The following is a 16,677-nucleotide window of genomic DNA, read 5'->3' on the forward strand; positions in this document are numbered from 1 at the left end:
GGAGGTAATGATCTGAGTAATTGTAGACCTGAAGTTTTTGTGTGACAGAATCACAGAATGGTAGTGGTTGGAAGGGACCTTCAGAGATCATCAAGTCCAACCCCTGTGCCAAAGCAGGGTCACCTAATGCAAGTCACACAGGAACACATCCAGGCAGGTCTTGAAAGTCTGCAGAAAAGGAAGCTCCACAGTTTCTCTGGGCAACCTGCTCCAGTTCTCCAGCACTCTCCCAGTATCTCCTTGCATTGAGGTGGAACCTCCTGTGCTCCAGCTTGTACCCATTGTTCCTTGTCCTATCACTGGGCAATACCAAAAAGAGCCTGGCACCTTCGTCCTGACACCCCTCAGATATTTACAGACATTTGTAAGCTTCTCTCTCATCTGTCTTTTCCCCAGACTAAACAGCCCCAGGTCTCTCAGTCTTTCTTCATGGCAGAGATGTTCAAGTCCCTGAGTCATCCTCATATCTCTCTGTTGGACTCTCTCCAGCAGATGAAATGTGTCTTTATTATCATCCATCTCTTTCAGTTCTCAGCAGGCTGTATTCTTCTGTTCTGGAAGAACAAACCAGGCAGGTCTCTGTTTTGCAAGAAGGTAATTCAGTTGCGAATTAGCTTTAGCTTTTGTGTAGTCAATACACAGGTCCAGTAACTGCAGTGTGAGCACAAAAGTTTGGATTGATTGGTTCAACACTTGGTCAATCTCTCATATCAATGATACTGCCTGGCCAGGGTTTTCCTCTCTTTCTTTCTTTTCTTGGTCAGCAGTGCAAGGTATAATTTCCAGAAACATTTTCTCCTGAGAAATGTTTTCCTAGGTGTTACAGACATCCTGCTTCCTGGATCTGTGACTACTTCAGTTACTGCTATTGCAAGGACACTGCACTATATATAGTATTACATTTTCCTCACAAGTGTCATTTGGATGAGAAGGTATGGGTTTGAAAACCATCAAAATGGTCTTCTAGGAAATTCTAATGTGAACATAGCCTAAGGAGCTGACACAGATGAAGGGAAGTGTAAGACACAGATGCATACATTTACCACTCATACCTTTTCCCCAAACGAGTTTTAATGAAGGACCAAAATTCCCCATGTTGAAGTTCCAGCTGCAGCAATCCCTTTTCTTAAAGGGACAGGTCACAGAATCACACAATATTTGGAGTGAAAAACAACCTCTAGACATCATTGAGTCCAACCCCTGCCAAAACAGATCACCTGGAGCAGGTTGTGCAGGAACACATCCAGGTGGGTTTTAAAAGTCTGAAGACTTTTCTTGAAGAGAAGGAGACTCCACAACCTCCCTGTGCTCCAGCACCCTCCCAGTAAAGCGCCTCCTCGTGTTGAGGTGGAACCTCTTGTGTTGCAGCTTGTGCCTGTTGTTTCTTATCCTACCACAGGGCACCACCAAAAAGAGCCTGGCACCTTCATCTTGACACACACTCCTCAGGTATTTATAGGATCCCCTCTCAGCCTTCTCTTCTCAATGCAACTGGAAAGTTCGTAACTAAATCACAGAATCACAGAATGTTAGGGGTTGGGAGGGACCTGAAAAGATCATCTATGTTGACTGTGCCTATTTATGACAACCAGGTTCATTACATGTGCATATAGAATACAATTCTATAGTTAAACCTGGAGTAGAAAGAAATGTTTTAAGGTAGCAGCTCTGTGTTTTGAGGTTTGCCTATACTTTGCAATTTTCTGAACTTGATGTGACTTTTGGTGACTTTTAACATTTGCCCAGCCAGTCTCTCTGTCTCTCTCTCTTCTTTCTCTGTGAGGTTCACATGTAAACTGATTGAAAGATTGCATAATGACTGTTTGGCATATCCTACAGGCAAAGGTCCAGAGACCCTTTTTGCTGGCTATAACCTCAATGATAATGAGTGGCACACAGTGCGTGTGGTTCGGCGAGGAAAGAGTTTAAAGTTAATGGTGGATGACCAGCAGGCCATGACAGGTAGTGTGGCATTGGGACTCCTTGCTACTGGGGGGGAAACACAAACCAAAGCAATGGCAGAAGGGAAATGCCTTTATCTGGAAGCACCAGATGCTTTTTATTTTTCCTTCCCCTTTATTTTTGAGTAAAACCCAAAATCCATGGTATGCTTCTTGCAATAGTGGTGTTACAGGTGTGTTGTTACTCCTGATGTTAACCTTACTTCAACATTACAATTGCAAGGACTGAAAACCTTCATGCTGACTTAAATACTCTTGGAGAGAAGTCAATTGATACATCACTAATGAGGAGGCAAGTAAAATGCTGAATTTATAGTAAGGTTAAGCTCTTGAGCCATGGCTGTAAGAAGTAATTGCGTATCCTAAGTGTTTGAGGGATATTCTGTTGTGCTTTAAATCTTGGATCAGCACATCTCAGGCAGCAGGTTTTCCTCTAATAGCAAAATAGCAGTTGGGATGGCAGAAAAAAACCATGGCCTGAATGCTAAGAGATGTTAGAAATCCCTTCCTGTATTTATCTTAGTCAAAAATAGCGAAGGCTTTGATTTTGTGCTGTTAAGAATAGAGGTCACATATGTGTCATTAATAGCAACAGACCTGCCTTTTGGCCCTAATTCCTTGCACAATGCAATGTGCTGCTTTTATGTGAACTGTTGGGCAAGTTTCCTTTGGTTTTGTGTAGTGTTGGTTAGCTTTTATCTTTTGTTCCAAGCTCTGTGAAATCTCTACCCATCAGAATGAGTTTTTACCAAAGAAAGCTCCTTCTTTAGTAGTCCATTTCCACCTCAGCAGAACACTGCAGACCACATCACCAGAAGCAAAATAACTGCTCTGTATTGATAGAGTTGGAATAACAGAATTTTTAGGATCAGAAATGACTCCCAGAGGTGAGGCAAAATATTTAGTCTAACTATGTGATGATACTTTGGATCATTGTCCCAAGAAAGTAGAAGGCCATAACCAGGTGCTTCAGCTGCAACTCAGGTAAGGTTACTTTGGAGACACTTTCTAATTAGAAGAACCTAGTTGGATCTGGTAAAATGTAGCATCTGGAACCAAACACACATTTCCTGGGCTCCTCATGGCAAACACACCCTTTACAAATACTAGAGGTTGCAGTAACTGCATCAGAAGGTGGTCTCTTGCCTTGAATTCCTTCTCAGTTCTTCAAGCTGGAAATGCCTGCGTTTGCATAGTCCGCAAATATTGAATGTTCTTCATCCGAGGGGAAAAAAAGTTAGCCCAGTATTTAGGAAGGGAAAAGACTCCCTAGACTCTTTGCAGGAGGCTTTGTGGCCAACTTGTGGCCTTCTTTATCAGTGAGGAGGGAGTGAAGGAGATAGAGGGAACCTGAAAGTGTGAGAAATCTGCTGTTAGAATCACAGAATGACTCAGGTTGGAAGGGACCTCCCAGATCTTCTACTCCAACCTTCCTGCCATGAGCAGGGCTGCTCTCAGCTCATCTTGGTTGCTCAAGGCCTCATCCAACCTGGACCATTGCATTTTTCATTGCCACATATCACTCTGACCTTTCTTTTTTTTTGTTCCTTTTTGCAACACAATGTGTTGCCAAAACCTTCAGGAATTGAAGTTTCAAATGTATGTGTTGCAATCCAACATGTAGTAGCTTTGAATTTCCTAAAGGAGTAGTGGAAGAGTTGCCCTAACAGATTGCAGTGCTCTTGCTTTCAACTGCATAGAACTTTTCTTTAGATGCCCCGAGAGTCACAAATGTGCTGAATGTGTAACCTGATAGTTGGCTATGTGAAAGGTTATTATAGTCTTACAGGGAGCACAGGGGAAAAGTAGATTTCCTCCCCCAAATGCCTTTTTGTCCACACCACACACTGAGTTTTTCCTTCTTTTTGGATTCCATTTCCTACATCACATATGACAAGTAAACTCTATCAGATCCTGAAAGGTTGGAAGGAATGTCTGAAGATCCTCTAGTCCAACCTTCCTGTTGAAGCAGGAGCACCCAGGGCAAGTCACACAGGAACACATCCAGGAGGGTTTGGAATGCCTCTGGAGAAGAAGATCCCACAGCCTTTCTGGGCAGTCTGCTCCAGTCCTCTGCCACCCATGAAGAGAAGATATTTTGCCTTGTGTTTGATGTGGAACCTCCTGTGTTCCAGTTTGTGTCCATTGCCCCTTGTCTTGACTTTCCAACTTTTACAAGCTGTTAGATATCATAAAATAGTTTAGGTTGGAAATGACCTCAGTTCCAACCCCCCACCATAGGCAGGGGCACCTCCCACTAGAACAGGTTGCTCAAGGCCTCGTCCATCTTGGCCTTGAACACCTCCAGGGAGGGAGCAGCCACAACCTCTCTGGGCAACCTGTGCCAGTCTCTCACCACCCTCACTGGAAAGAACTTCTTCCTAACATCTAGTTTAAATCTTCCCTCTGCCAGTTTAAACCCATTACCCCTCATCCTGTCATTACAAGACCTTGTCAGTAGTCCCTCCCCAGCCTTCCTGCAGGCCCCCTTCAGATACTGGAAGGCCACTACAATGTCTCCTCAAGGCCTTCTCTTCTCCAATCTGAAGAGCCCCAACTCTCATAGCCTGTCCTCATAGCAAAGCTGCAGCAGCCCTCTGAGCATCTTTGTGGTCTCCTCTGAAATTGCTCCAACAGGTTGATGTCCTTCTTGTGCTGGAGGCTCCAGAACTGCACACAGTACTCCAGGTGGGGTCTGATGAGAGTAGAAGGGCAGAATCCCCTCTCTTGCTCTGCTGGCCATGCTGCTTGTGATGCAGCCCATCTTGATATCCCTCATTCATCATTGGCTGAGCTTTGCTGTCTTTGAGGAGTGCATATTTTGTGCATGGGTGCATAGCAGCTGTCAGAATCAACTGTGCCTTTCATTGGAAGTCATACAGGTGGCTTTCACACTTTTACTCAGCACCGAATAGCTTTAATACTTGAGCCCTGAGTACTTTCTTTTCTGGAAGTGTGTGGAAAAATGAACTGCAGGAGGTCACTATGATTAGGTAGTGGAAAGGATACTTATGGTTGCAAACAGAAATTCACTTGCCCCTTTGTATGTCCTCCTATAGCACTGCTACATGTAATGGATCTTGTGCAGCAAGCTGGCCAGTTCAAAAAGCCCCAAAACCAAACTCAAGCCCCGAGTCTTGTAAGCAACAACTGCAACCTGCCCTTTTTGATGTAAATACTCTGGAGCATTATATGGAAACCCAAGTTCTCTCAGATTGTGTGTCCAACAGAAAGGTTAGAGGGAGATTTGATATGTGAGCCCAGCTTCTGGAACTTCAGAAAGAAATCAGGTGGTGAATGTAGTGAAGATGCTGTGCTAGAGGCCAAAGCTTAGTGGATTTTTGCCGTGACATTTATGCATTGCCATCTGAAGCCATCTAAGCCTGGAATACATAATGTTCCTCTCTAAAACATGACCTTCAGCTCTCTGGCTGTCATCCAAGCTCTTGGCCTTGCAGAGGCTACAGATTTGGCATTATTGAAGGCTTCTCCCTGATTCATTGCTGCAAGGAAGAGCCCAGCTTTGTGCAATGCATCATCAGAAGCAGAATCTTCAGCACTGATGCTGAGAAATGGGAATGTCAAGAAGGCTGCCCTTGGGGTAGGATTGAGGCTTCTCTCGAGGTGCTCAAACACATGACCATGGATCCCAGATGCTGATGTTGTTCAGTGACATCAGCAGACTTAGTTCTCATGGGGAGTGCATCCTGAAGCTAAGTAAGCTGCTTGAAGAGACTTTTCAGGCACTATTAGAACAATTTGTGTGTGTGTAGTTGTGGACCGAATGGTGTCAAAGCTGTTAGACCTGCATTATTGTGACTTCAGCAATAACTGCATTTGAGTCTCAGTGCTGTGACTTACTGTTCACAGATTACATTTGGGTTAGAAGGGACTCTCAAAGGTCATCTTTTCACTCAGCAGAGACACCTTCAACTAAAGCAGGCTACCTGGGGATGCAGAAAGGCTGATTTGGTATGGCTTCAGAGACAGGGTCTCAACCACATCCCTGGGCAACCTGTTCCAGTATTCCATCATCTTCATTCTTACTTCTGATGTCCAACCTAAATCTCTCCTGCTCTAGTTTCAAACATTGCCCCTCATCCTATCACCACAGGCCCTTCTAAACAGTCCATCCCCACCCTTCCTGTAGGTCCCCTTCAGATATTGAAATGCAGCTCTAAGTTATTCCTGGAGCCTTCTCTTCTCCAGGCTGAGCAGCCCCAATTCTTTCAACCTGTCTTCACAGGAGAGGTACTCCAACCCTCTGATCATCTTTGTGGCCTCCTCTGGACCCATCTTCCTGGGCAAAGTCCAAATATCTACATCCATCTTGCCCTTCTATTTTCTCTGTTCACCCACATGTACACAGATGCTTGCTTAAATAAGCCTGTGAAAGTAGAGCTGTTTGAGCCTGGGCTTTCTGCACCACCACTGAGCCAAGTCCATCCTGGCTCAGAGCTCACGTAGTTCTGATGGAATGGTATGTTCAGAGGACAGAGGGAACTTCAGGCTGCTAACACATTGAGGGAAACACAGAGAGCACTCAGCCTACCAACAGCTTTGTGCTGCAAGCTGGGGAAATTGTATCACAGAGCAGTTTTATGCTGGTGTTTATTCATAGAATGGGTTGGGTCGGAAGAGTACTTTCAGGATCATCTAGTTCCAACCCCCCTGCCATGGGCAGGAGCACTTTCCACCTTCCAGCTTGGCTAGGTGTGCTTCTCACCTACTTTTTACTTCATGAGAGACAAGAAACAGCTAAGGAACTGGGAAATCCAGGCCATCCTTTGAAAAAGGTCTGTTAAGCTGTAAAAGTAATTAGTAGTAAAAAGCTGTTTTGTCATCATACCCACAGGAGCAGAACCATGAGTCAGCCTTGTGACAGTACTGCCCTACTTCTTTAAAAATAACCATTGGAAAACAAACCTGAGCTCTGTTAGGGAAGGGAATATGATTCAGATGTGCTGAGCAAGGTATTTAATAACTAGCTGAGAAACTCACCTGATCTGCAGGCAGTCTTGGCCCTTTCCTTCACAGCAGCTATATAGTAAAAAAAAATATCAGCCTTTGTGCTGTCCAGGAGTGTTTACATGGCAAAGACAGCCTCAAGGGTAACTGTGAGGCTTGGTTTTGGCCACCTTCATGATGCAAACATCTCCCTTGTTGTTTTCAGGGTTACAAGACTCTGGCATACATTCCTGCTGCAGGCTGATTTTGCCCAGCTCTTAGTCCCTGTCCTCTTCTCCCAGATTATCCCCATGAACGAAGAAGTTGCTTTCCAGGAAGGCTTTGTCCACCCTGGCAGCACAGGGCTTTGCAGCAGGACCAGTAGTCGTGTACCTAAGAGAGCTTAAACTGGAATCCTTCTTTCCCCTTGCCAAACCACATGCTTTTAAGCAAAGCACGTGGAATGTTGTCCCCTAAACTGTTTTGCCTCTCTTCCATGACACTGTTAACGTTGTAGGTTTAGCTCTGAGATTTGCCTTTGTGATCTTTGCGTTGCGTTCATTAATTGCACTCGCTTGTAGTAAAACCAAGGCTGGGTGAGCGTAACCAAAGTGAGGAGAGACTCCTTGGCAGTTTGTTATGTCGTGGTGTTGTGTTTCAGCATAGAAATCTTGCTGTTGGCCATATCCAAATGCACTGGAGTCAGGGGAAGGGCTCCCAGATGCTTACTGCTGAATTGGATTAATTTAGAGAGGAAAAAAAAACACCCTTCTTGGAGCTGAGAATTGGCCTTGTGCATTCTGAAACAGTGACACCGCTAGAGGTGCTTAGTCACGTGAAGTGCTTTCCCAAGCTCCTGTCTCAGGTGCTAACTTGTGTTTTCTTGTTGCTGTTTCAAGGTCAAATGGCTGGCGATCACACCCGGCTGGAGTTCCACAACATAGAAACAGGAATCATAACCGAGCGGCGCTACCTGTCTTCCGTGCCTTCCAATTTCATTGGGCATCTGCAGAGTCTTACATTTAATGGCATGGCCTACATTGACTTGTGTAAAAACGGAGACATCGATTATTGTGAGCTAAATGCAAGATTTGGGTTCAGGAACATCATAGCAGACCCTGTAACCTTTAAAACAAAAGCAAGTTATGTTGCATTGGCCACGCTCCAAGCGTACACATCTATGCACCTTTTTTTCCAGTTCAAAACCACCTCCCTGGATGGATTGATACTTTATAACAGTGGCGATGGAAATGATTTCATTGTGGTTGAGTTAGTAAAAGGGTATGTATGGATCAGCATCACAGCAAAAGCAGCCTGTTGAACACGTGCACGCAGGAGAAACACGAGGGGAAAGCTTAGCAGGCGATCCCTCGTCTCACCGTGCACGTACGGCTGATGAATGGTTTCTTTTCCCGTTGAACTTCATGTGCTTTGTTGCAACTCTTTCTTTCAGGTGAAGCTAGATGCCTGAAAAAAAAAATATGCAAGTAACTCCTAGGTGTAACTTCTAAAGTGTTTCCCCACAAAGAAATTGTAGTTTGTAGGCTTCCACTTACTCTCCCTCCACGTACGTATGCATGTGCTGGTACCTGGAGTGCTCGTTACTTGGCAGAAACGTGGGACTGCATCTCAGCTCATCTCCACCAGTGGTGATTCCTCTGAATTAAGGTTGCTTCCCCTGTCTGGCATTCATTGTCATTTTCTGGTTTTACCAGCACTGCTGAGGAGTGCAAGGAAACAGGGAAGACTAGACGTGTTGATTAGTGCCCCCCTTGCTAGCTAAAGAAAAAGGAAACTTTTCCAATTTTTTCTCTTTTCCCAGGTATTTGCACTATGTGTTTGACTTGGGGAATGGTGCAAATCTTATCAAAGGAAGTTCTAACAAACCCCTGAATGACAACCAGTGGCACAATGTGATGATCTCAAGGGATACCAACAATCTCCACACTGTAAAGATCGACACTAAAATCACAACGCAGAGCACAGCAGGAGCCAGAAATTTAGACCTCAAAAGTGAGTACAATAATTGCTGTAAAGTTCACAAGGAGGGGCATTACCTGACTAAAATATCTTGATCGAGCAAAGTATGCAGGAACTTCCACAAGAGAGGCTTATGCTCTGGCCTGCACAGATATTTTCTTAGCCCCTGCTAGGTGTCCCACAAGCTGTCCCTCACTCAGATCCTTTAATGCAGTGGTAAAAAGTATGGCATTGAGTGAACTTTTTGCCTTTCCTCTGCTAAAGAGACCTTCTTTAGAGTGAAGGAGACTCCACAAGCTCTCTGGGCAGCCTGCTCCACACAGTTAGGTACCACTTTAAATGTGTGGAAGTGCCACAAGAAAACTAGCCAACCAACCAAAACCACAAACAAACCCAACAACAACAAAAAAAAATCCCAACCTACCCTAAACCCACAAAACCCTAAACTAACCAACCAAAAACACACACAAAAAAGCCAATTCTAAGAACCCAAAGTGACCCATATATATCAAAATGTAATTGGAGGGCTGAAGAGAAAAGGTGTAAGCTGGGGGGACTCTGGAAAAAAGCTGCAGGTGCTTCAGAAGGGTTGGGGCAATCCTAAGCACAAATATAGTCTGTGCTAGGAGTGCCTTGAGGAGAAAGGCTTGGGGGTGTCAGTTGGTGCAGCTGTGTGCTGAGCTGCATCCAAAGCAGGGAGAGCAGCAGCACAGGGAGGGGATTCTGCCCCTCTGCTCTGCTGAGACCCCACCTGCAGCACTGCCTCCAGTTCTGGTGCCCCCAGTGTGAGAAGGACATGGAATTGCTGGGTTGGATTTAGTGGAGACACAAAGATGATCAGAGGGGTGGAGAACCTCCCCTATGGGAACAGACTGAGAGAGTTGGGGCTGTTCAGCCTTGAACAGAGAAGGCTCTGGGGAGACCTCAGAAGAGCCTTACAGTACCTGAAAGGGGACTACAAGAGAGCTGGTGAGGGACTTTTCAAAAGGGCTTATACTGACAGGACAAGAGGGAATGGATTGAAGCTAGAGGAGGATAGACTGAGACTGGAGATTAGGAAGAAATTCTTTCCAGTGAGGATGGTGAGACACTGGAACAGGCTGCCCATGGAGGTTATGAATGCCCCCTGCCTGGAGGTGTTCAAGACCAGTTAGATGAGGCCTTAAACTACCTGGTCTAGTGAAAGATGTCAGTGCCCATGGCAGGGAGTTTGAACTAGATGATCTTGAAGGTCTCTTCCAACCCAAACCATTCTGTCATTCTATGAAGAGGTTATATAAGCAGCATATAGAAACTCCAGTGCAGGCATTTACAGCATGACTACAAAGGGTTTGCACAACTGATTCACAAATTGCATTGGGTTGGAAGGGATCCTCAAAAGACATCTTGTACTAAGCCCCTGAACTCAGCAAGGACACCTCCAACTAGAGCAGGCTGCCCAGGACCATATCCAGGTGACTTTTAAATGTCTCCAGCAGTAGTATCACAACCATATCCCTGCACAACCTCTATGGTCTCTGTGTTGTAGAACTGAGTAAAGTTTGGACTTATTCCTTACTGTTCTATATTCTATATAAAACCCTTTTTGGAGGTGAAAAAGAAATACAATGCAGTGTTTGGATGTCATAAAACATCTTATGAGCAAAGTGGTCTTCTGCAGCAATCCTTCAGTGAATCAGCTATAAGTACAAGTCGCCAGATGTACTGCAAGCATAAACGTACTCACCTAAATACATTGTGGAATTTCAATCTCAGGCTGGGATAAACTTTGTTTTATAGGTCTACACTTACATGTTTATGGCTCCTGCCACGTTGTTAACATCCATTTTTACAAAACAAAGCCACATATATATGTATATCTTAAAATAAGTACTAATAGCCAGTTGTGAGGATGGGTTTCTGAAAAGCTAATTTCCATCAGAATTAAAAATATGTGAGGGTGCTTTAAAAAAATGCTACCTACCTCAGCAGACAGAAGAAAATATGTTCTGTGATCATGTGAAAAAAGTATTGTGCATTTTAGCATTTTCTCTAAAAAGCATAATTTCATAGCAGTCCAAAAAAACTTCAATATTTTAAAAGCTAAGAGGTTCAAAGTAGACATTAATATTCCATCAAGGGCTTATTCCTTACTGAATTTCCCTTTAACTACCTCTGAATCACAGGTAATGAGCTAACCTTAGCAATTAGTCTGGATTTTATGGTGTTTCACATGTTTGCTTCACTTGAAAGGGCTACTAAGATTGTGAGGAGACTGTGCAAACTCTGTCTTTTTATGTCGTGATCTTCAGTGAGAGATTCGGTATCAGAAAGGCGCAGCTCACGCATTAAAGCTTTTAATGGAATCACAGAGTGGCTGAGGTTGGAAGGGGCCTCAGAGATCATCTGCTTCAACCCCCCTGCAGGGGTGCCTCTCACCTGGCTTTGGCTGCTCAAGGCCTCATGCACTCTGGCCTTGAACACAAACAGGAAGGAGGCATTCACCACCTCCATGAGCAGCCTGTTTCAGACTCTCACCACCCTCCCCTGCTCTCCCTCAGCTTCAAATCATTCCCCCTTGTCCTGTCTCTAGACACCCTAATAAAAAACCACCCTGCAGCCTTCCTGCAAGATTCTTTCAAGCACTGGAAGGCAGCAGTGTGGTCCCTCTGGAGTCTTTTCCAGGCTGAACAACCCCAGCTCCCTCAGCCTATCCTCATTTCAGAGGTACTCCAGCCCTTGGGTCATCCTTGTGGCCCTCCTCTGGACTCATTCCACCAGCTCTGTGTTCTTCTATTCTGGAGTCACCAGGAGCTGCATGCAGTATTCCAGATGGGGTCTCAGCAGAGCAGAGTATTCCTGTAGATACAGTTGTAGACCTGATCGGCGTTCATTAAGACAATGCACTCATTGAGCATTAGTTGTGATGCGTCAGACAAAGCATTTCCATTATCACAGTTTTTGCAGTCACAAGAACTACTTGTGCAGCCCCATCTGTAGGGAGCAGTGTTTCATCTCATCATCTCACAGGATCACAGGATGTTAGGGATTGGAAGGGACCCAAGGAGATCATCGAGTCCAACCCTGCTGCCAGAGCAGGACAATACTATCTAACACAGATCACAGAGGAACACATCCAGACAGGCCTTGAAAGTCTTCAGAGAAGGAGACCTCACAACCTCTCTGGAGAGCCTGTTCCAGTGCTCTGTGACCCTTACAGTAAAGCAGTTCCCCCTTGTGTTGAGCTGGAACCTCTTTTGCTGCAACTTACATCCATCGCTCCTTATCCTATCCCAGGGAGCAAGTGAGCAGAGCCTGTCCCCACCTTCCTGGCCAGCCCTCAGATATTTATAAACATTTATCAAATCTCCTCTAAGTCTTCTCTTTTCCAGACTAAAAAATCCCAGGTCCCTCAGCCTCTCCTGATAAGCCATGTCCTTCAGTCCCCTAATCATCCTCGTAGCCCTCTGCTGGACTCTTTCCAGGAGATCCCTGTCCCTCTTAAACTGGGGAGCCCAAAACTGAACACACCCCTCTTCGTTGAGGGTTTTTTTTCCCCTCCTCCAGTATACTAATTAGACACGAGGAGGATAAATACTGCTGTTAAAAAGTAATAGCAGAATTAAGACAGTCATTTTATTCTCCATCTTCAAGCTGCATGCTGTGTCTTGGGGTGTTGTTTTATTTAAGACAAAGGAGGTTGAAGCCTGCGGATAATGAAGGCACTAGAGGGCACTGCGATTTCACTGAATGCTCGGTGCCTTCCTCGGGAAAGCTCATCTGGGAGGAGAACCTATAAAATCCTGCGTTCCTTTGTTTTCTTCACTTTGAAAATCCTACTTTTGCTTTATCCTTTTTTCTTTTTGAAGTACAAGTGTGTCCAAGGCTGCTGCATTTCCTAACCTTGAGTTGTGTTGGACAAAAAAAAGAAAACAGACCAAAAAACCCAGCAGTCTTCAAGAGCATAAAAAACTAGGCTGAGATTTGAAGCAGGGAAGTGAATTGTCTTAGATGCTGATTTTCTGTAATTCCCCACCCAGGCAAGGTAAAAGTAGAAGAATAACCACATCCCTGGGCAACCTGTTCCGGTGTTTCACCACTCTTATTGTGCACAACTTCCTCCTGATGTCCAGCCTAGCTCTCCCCTGGTCCATTCCAAACCATTGTCTCTCATCCTACCTCTACAGACCCTTCTAAACAGTCCCTCCCCAGCTTTCCTGTAGGTCCCCTTTGCATCTTGAAACACAGATCTAAGGTGTCCCTACAGCCTTCTCTACTCCAGGCTGAATAATCCAAATTCTTTCAGCCTGAGGTGCTTCAACCCTCTGATTATCTTTGTGACCTCCTCTGGACCCTGTCTGTCATGGTGGGAGGTCCCACAGCTGGACTGGAGGTGAGGTCTCCCCAGAGCAGACCAGAGCTGCAGGTGCACATCGCTGGCTTATGTCCAGCTTCTCTTCCACTAGGTTCAAGGTACTGAAGTCCACAGTGGAAAGATAAAACCAATTGTGCTGGTTTTTTCTCTCTAAATACACAGTGAATTGAGTATGAAGATATGACAGAGTTTGTCTTGTAGAGCTTGCTCAGCATGCTGGTTGTCTGGGAAAAGAATTACCACCAAAGTGAGCTTCCACTCTTTTGGGCATAGGATTTGTCTTTATAACATAGTAAGTGCATTATTTCAGACATTCAAGATCAGACTCAATGTGCCTCTGAGCAGTCTGATCTAGTTGGAGGTGTCCTTGCTGACTGCAGAGGGGCTGGGCAGGATGACCTTTGAGGGTGCCTTCCAACTCAGTGCAATCTGTGATTCTATGACATGGGTTCCCTACGTAACCTCTGGTGCAGTCGCAGTGGATTGGAGTAGGCACCTGTGGAAACACTCCTATTAAATCCTTCAGCTGAATTCTTGATGAAATTAGATGGGTAAATTATAAATGTGAGACAGATAACTGGGTGAAAACAGTCCTGTGTTTGGATTCTGAGAACTGTGTTATTTTTCCTACCAGATAAAATTAGCAGAGTGTACCTGGGTGCAGTTCTAGCAGATCTAACTTGTGAAGGTAAATGAGTCTTAATAGCGCAGGCAATGCAGCTCAAGCCTGCCAACAGTCAGTTACACAGCTAATTTCCTTCCCTGGATTTCATGAGCAGATTCCCTCTCCTGCTTTCAGAGTAGCTCAAATGGCACAGCTACCATTTAGAGCTTTAACACACACTAAAATGGTTGGGTGGAGGGGAATTCTTGCCATGCTCTTATGGGCTGAGTAGCCTCCAAGGAGCAGAGAAATGCAAGCTGCAGCAGATTTTGGCTTGTGCTCCTGTTTCTCACTCTTGTCAAAGGATGTGTCCTTTGTTTAGACTGGGCATATGACAACACAGAATCATAGAATGCATTTAGTTGGAAGGGACTCTCAAAGGTCATCTTGTTCAACCCCCCCCCCCCCCCATAGCCAGCAGGGGCATTCTAGATTAGGTTGCTCAGGACCCCATGAAGTTTGACCTTGAATGCCTCCAGGGATGGAGCCTCTGCCACCTCTTCTTGGCAACCCATTCCAGTCTTTCACTATCTTCAGTCAGCATCTGTAATGCCTCTTCCCTCTCCAGATTGTCTTCCTGTGATGTTGGAAAGAGGAGTGTGGGCAGCAGGGCAGGAGAGGAGATTCTGGCTCTTGACTCTGCTCTGCTGAGACCTCACCTGCAATACTGTGACCAGTTCTGGTGTCCCCAGCATAAGAAGGACACAGACCTGTTGGAGTGAGTCCAGAGGAGGCCACAAGGATGATCCAAAGACTGGAACATCTCTGCTGTGAGGGCAGACAGAGGGAGCTGGGGGTGTTCATCCTGGAGAAGAGAAGAGTCTGGGGGGACCTTAGAGCTTATTCTAATACTTGAAGGGACCTTACAGGAAGGCTGCAAAGGGACTTTTCCTGAGGATTTCTAGAGACAGGAGAAGGGGGAATGGTTTGAAGCTAAGGGAGAGCAGGGTTAGACTGGATCTTAAGAAGCAGTTCTTCAGTATGAGAGTGGTGAGATTCTGGAACAGGCTGCTCAGGGAGATTGTGGCTTCCTCCTGGCTGTTTGTGTTCAGGCCAGGTTGGATGAGGCCTTCAGCAGCTGAGTCTAGTTGAGAGGTGTCTCTGCCCAATCTCTGATGTCCCTTCTAATCTAGGATTCTGTGATTCCAAACTTTCTAGCTATGCTTTGGCAGGAGGTTTGTACTGGATGTTTTCTAGAGGTCCTTTAACGTTCTGTGATTCTATGCTGCCGTCTCCAAGATGACCTCATCCCAATTTTCATGTTGGACAAACTGTAGTTTGCTTTAAAAAGGAAATAACAAATTCAATAATTATGGTTTGCTTTTCTGCTCTGCCCTGCCCCCTCTTCCCCAACCTCCTTTCAAAAAGTTGTAGAGGGCAAGAAGGTCTCCCCTCAACCTCGTTTTCTGCAGACTACCCAACTCCAGTAACTTGAAAACAGCCTGGTCTGAAGCATTTGAAAGAAAAGTAGTCTTTAATTTCAGGTATCACCTCAGTGGTTTTACAAATGCACTACAAAATACTTCTTCCATGTCCATGAAGACTCAGTTGGCAATTAATTAATCCTTGTAAACTTTTAATGCAATTAAGTAAATTATCAGTAGAACTACTAGCTTGGCATATTCATTGATGATTTGTACTAGTCACGTACCCTTTTGGTATTCCATTTGCCTTTTGAAGTAGGTTATGTATGCTACACAAAACTCATCTGAATCAGTGTTGATCATGAAGAAGATTCCTTGTTCCATCAATGGAAACTGAATTTGTTTCAGTTTCACTTAAAATTTGTTCCTGTTGTTTTATGTTCTATTGAGCCCTTCACTGCTGCTGCATTGTATATTCTCCCCTATGCTGTCTCTATCAACATCAGTGATCCTTCAGCTGGAGAGAGTCTAATGGAGAGAGCCACAAGGATGATTAGGGGACTTGAACATCTCTCATATGAAGAGAGACTAAGAGCCCTGGGGCTGTTTAGTCCTGAGAAGAGAAGGCTAAGCAGGGATCTGGTCAATGTGTACAAATATCTGAGAGGTGAATGTCAAGTGGATGGGGTCAATCTCTTTTTGGTGGTGCACAGTAATAAGACAAAGAACAATGGATGCAAACTTGAACATAGAGGATTTGACCTCAACATGAGACACTTCTTTATGATGAAGGTGACAGAGCTCTGGAGCAGGCTGCTCAGAGAGGTTGTGGAGTCTCCTCTGGAGACATTCAAAACCTTTCTGGCTGCATTCCTGTGTGGACTACCCTGGGTGATCCTGCTTTTGTGAAGGGGGTTGGACTCAATCTCTGGAGGGCCCTTCCAGCCTCTAACATTATGTGATTCTGAGATTCATATTTCTACTGCTAAGAAACACAGCTTTAAGAAGCAAAGGGAATTGTTTGTAGAAGAAAGTCACATTTGTACAAATGGATGAATAATCATGCTTAAATTTGTCAAATAACCATGCATGAGCTAATTGTAATGACCTTGCCAGTGGGCTGTGAACTCTTCATGCAGAAGTAATGTTCTATTCCAAAAGCAGAGTTCCAAATCCTGTCAACAGCAAATAGATGTTCCCCATGTGGCCTGTTGAAGTAGACAATGGCAAATGCAGCTGTTGTCTTCCTGATAGGAACTGGAAAGCAGGCTCTGAGAAAGGTTAAAAATAAGGGACTTGAAACTCAGAACATTTCTTTTAGACCTCCTGTGTAGCAGAGGCCTCTTGGCCAGCAGGACTAGGGAAGTCATTCAGCTCCTTTAGTCAGCATTGGTTTGGCCACAGCTT

At 44.9% G+C, this 16,677-nt stretch overlaps 1 protein-coding gene across 36 annotated transcripts in view; it reads left to right on the forward strand.

The window, feature by feature from the left end:
- Positions 1–16,677, forward strand: part of NRXN1 (neurexin 1) — an 841,287-nt gene that overhangs the window by 369,353 nt on the left and 455,257 nt on the right. For all 36 annotated transcript variants that reach the window (XM_064164296.1, XM_064164294.1, XM_064164293.1 and 33 more), the window contains 3 exons: positions 1,840–1,962; positions 7,808–8,189; positions 8,731–8,921. In XM_064164296.1, coding sequence (XP_064020366.1) covers positions 1,840–1,962; positions 7,808–8,189; positions 8,731–8,921 — 696 coding nt within the window. The remainder of the gene's footprint in view (positions 1–1,839; positions 1,963–7,807; positions 8,190–8,730; positions 8,922–16,677) is intronic.

This window comes from Pogoniulus pusillus, chromosome 25 (assembly GCF_015220805.1).
Source record: "Pogoniulus pusillus isolate bPogPus1 chromosome 25, bPogPus1.pri, whole genome shotgun sequence".
Classification (NCBI taxonomy): Eukaryota; Metazoa; Chordata; class Aves; order Piciformes; family Lybiidae; genus Pogoniulus; species Pogoniulus pusillus.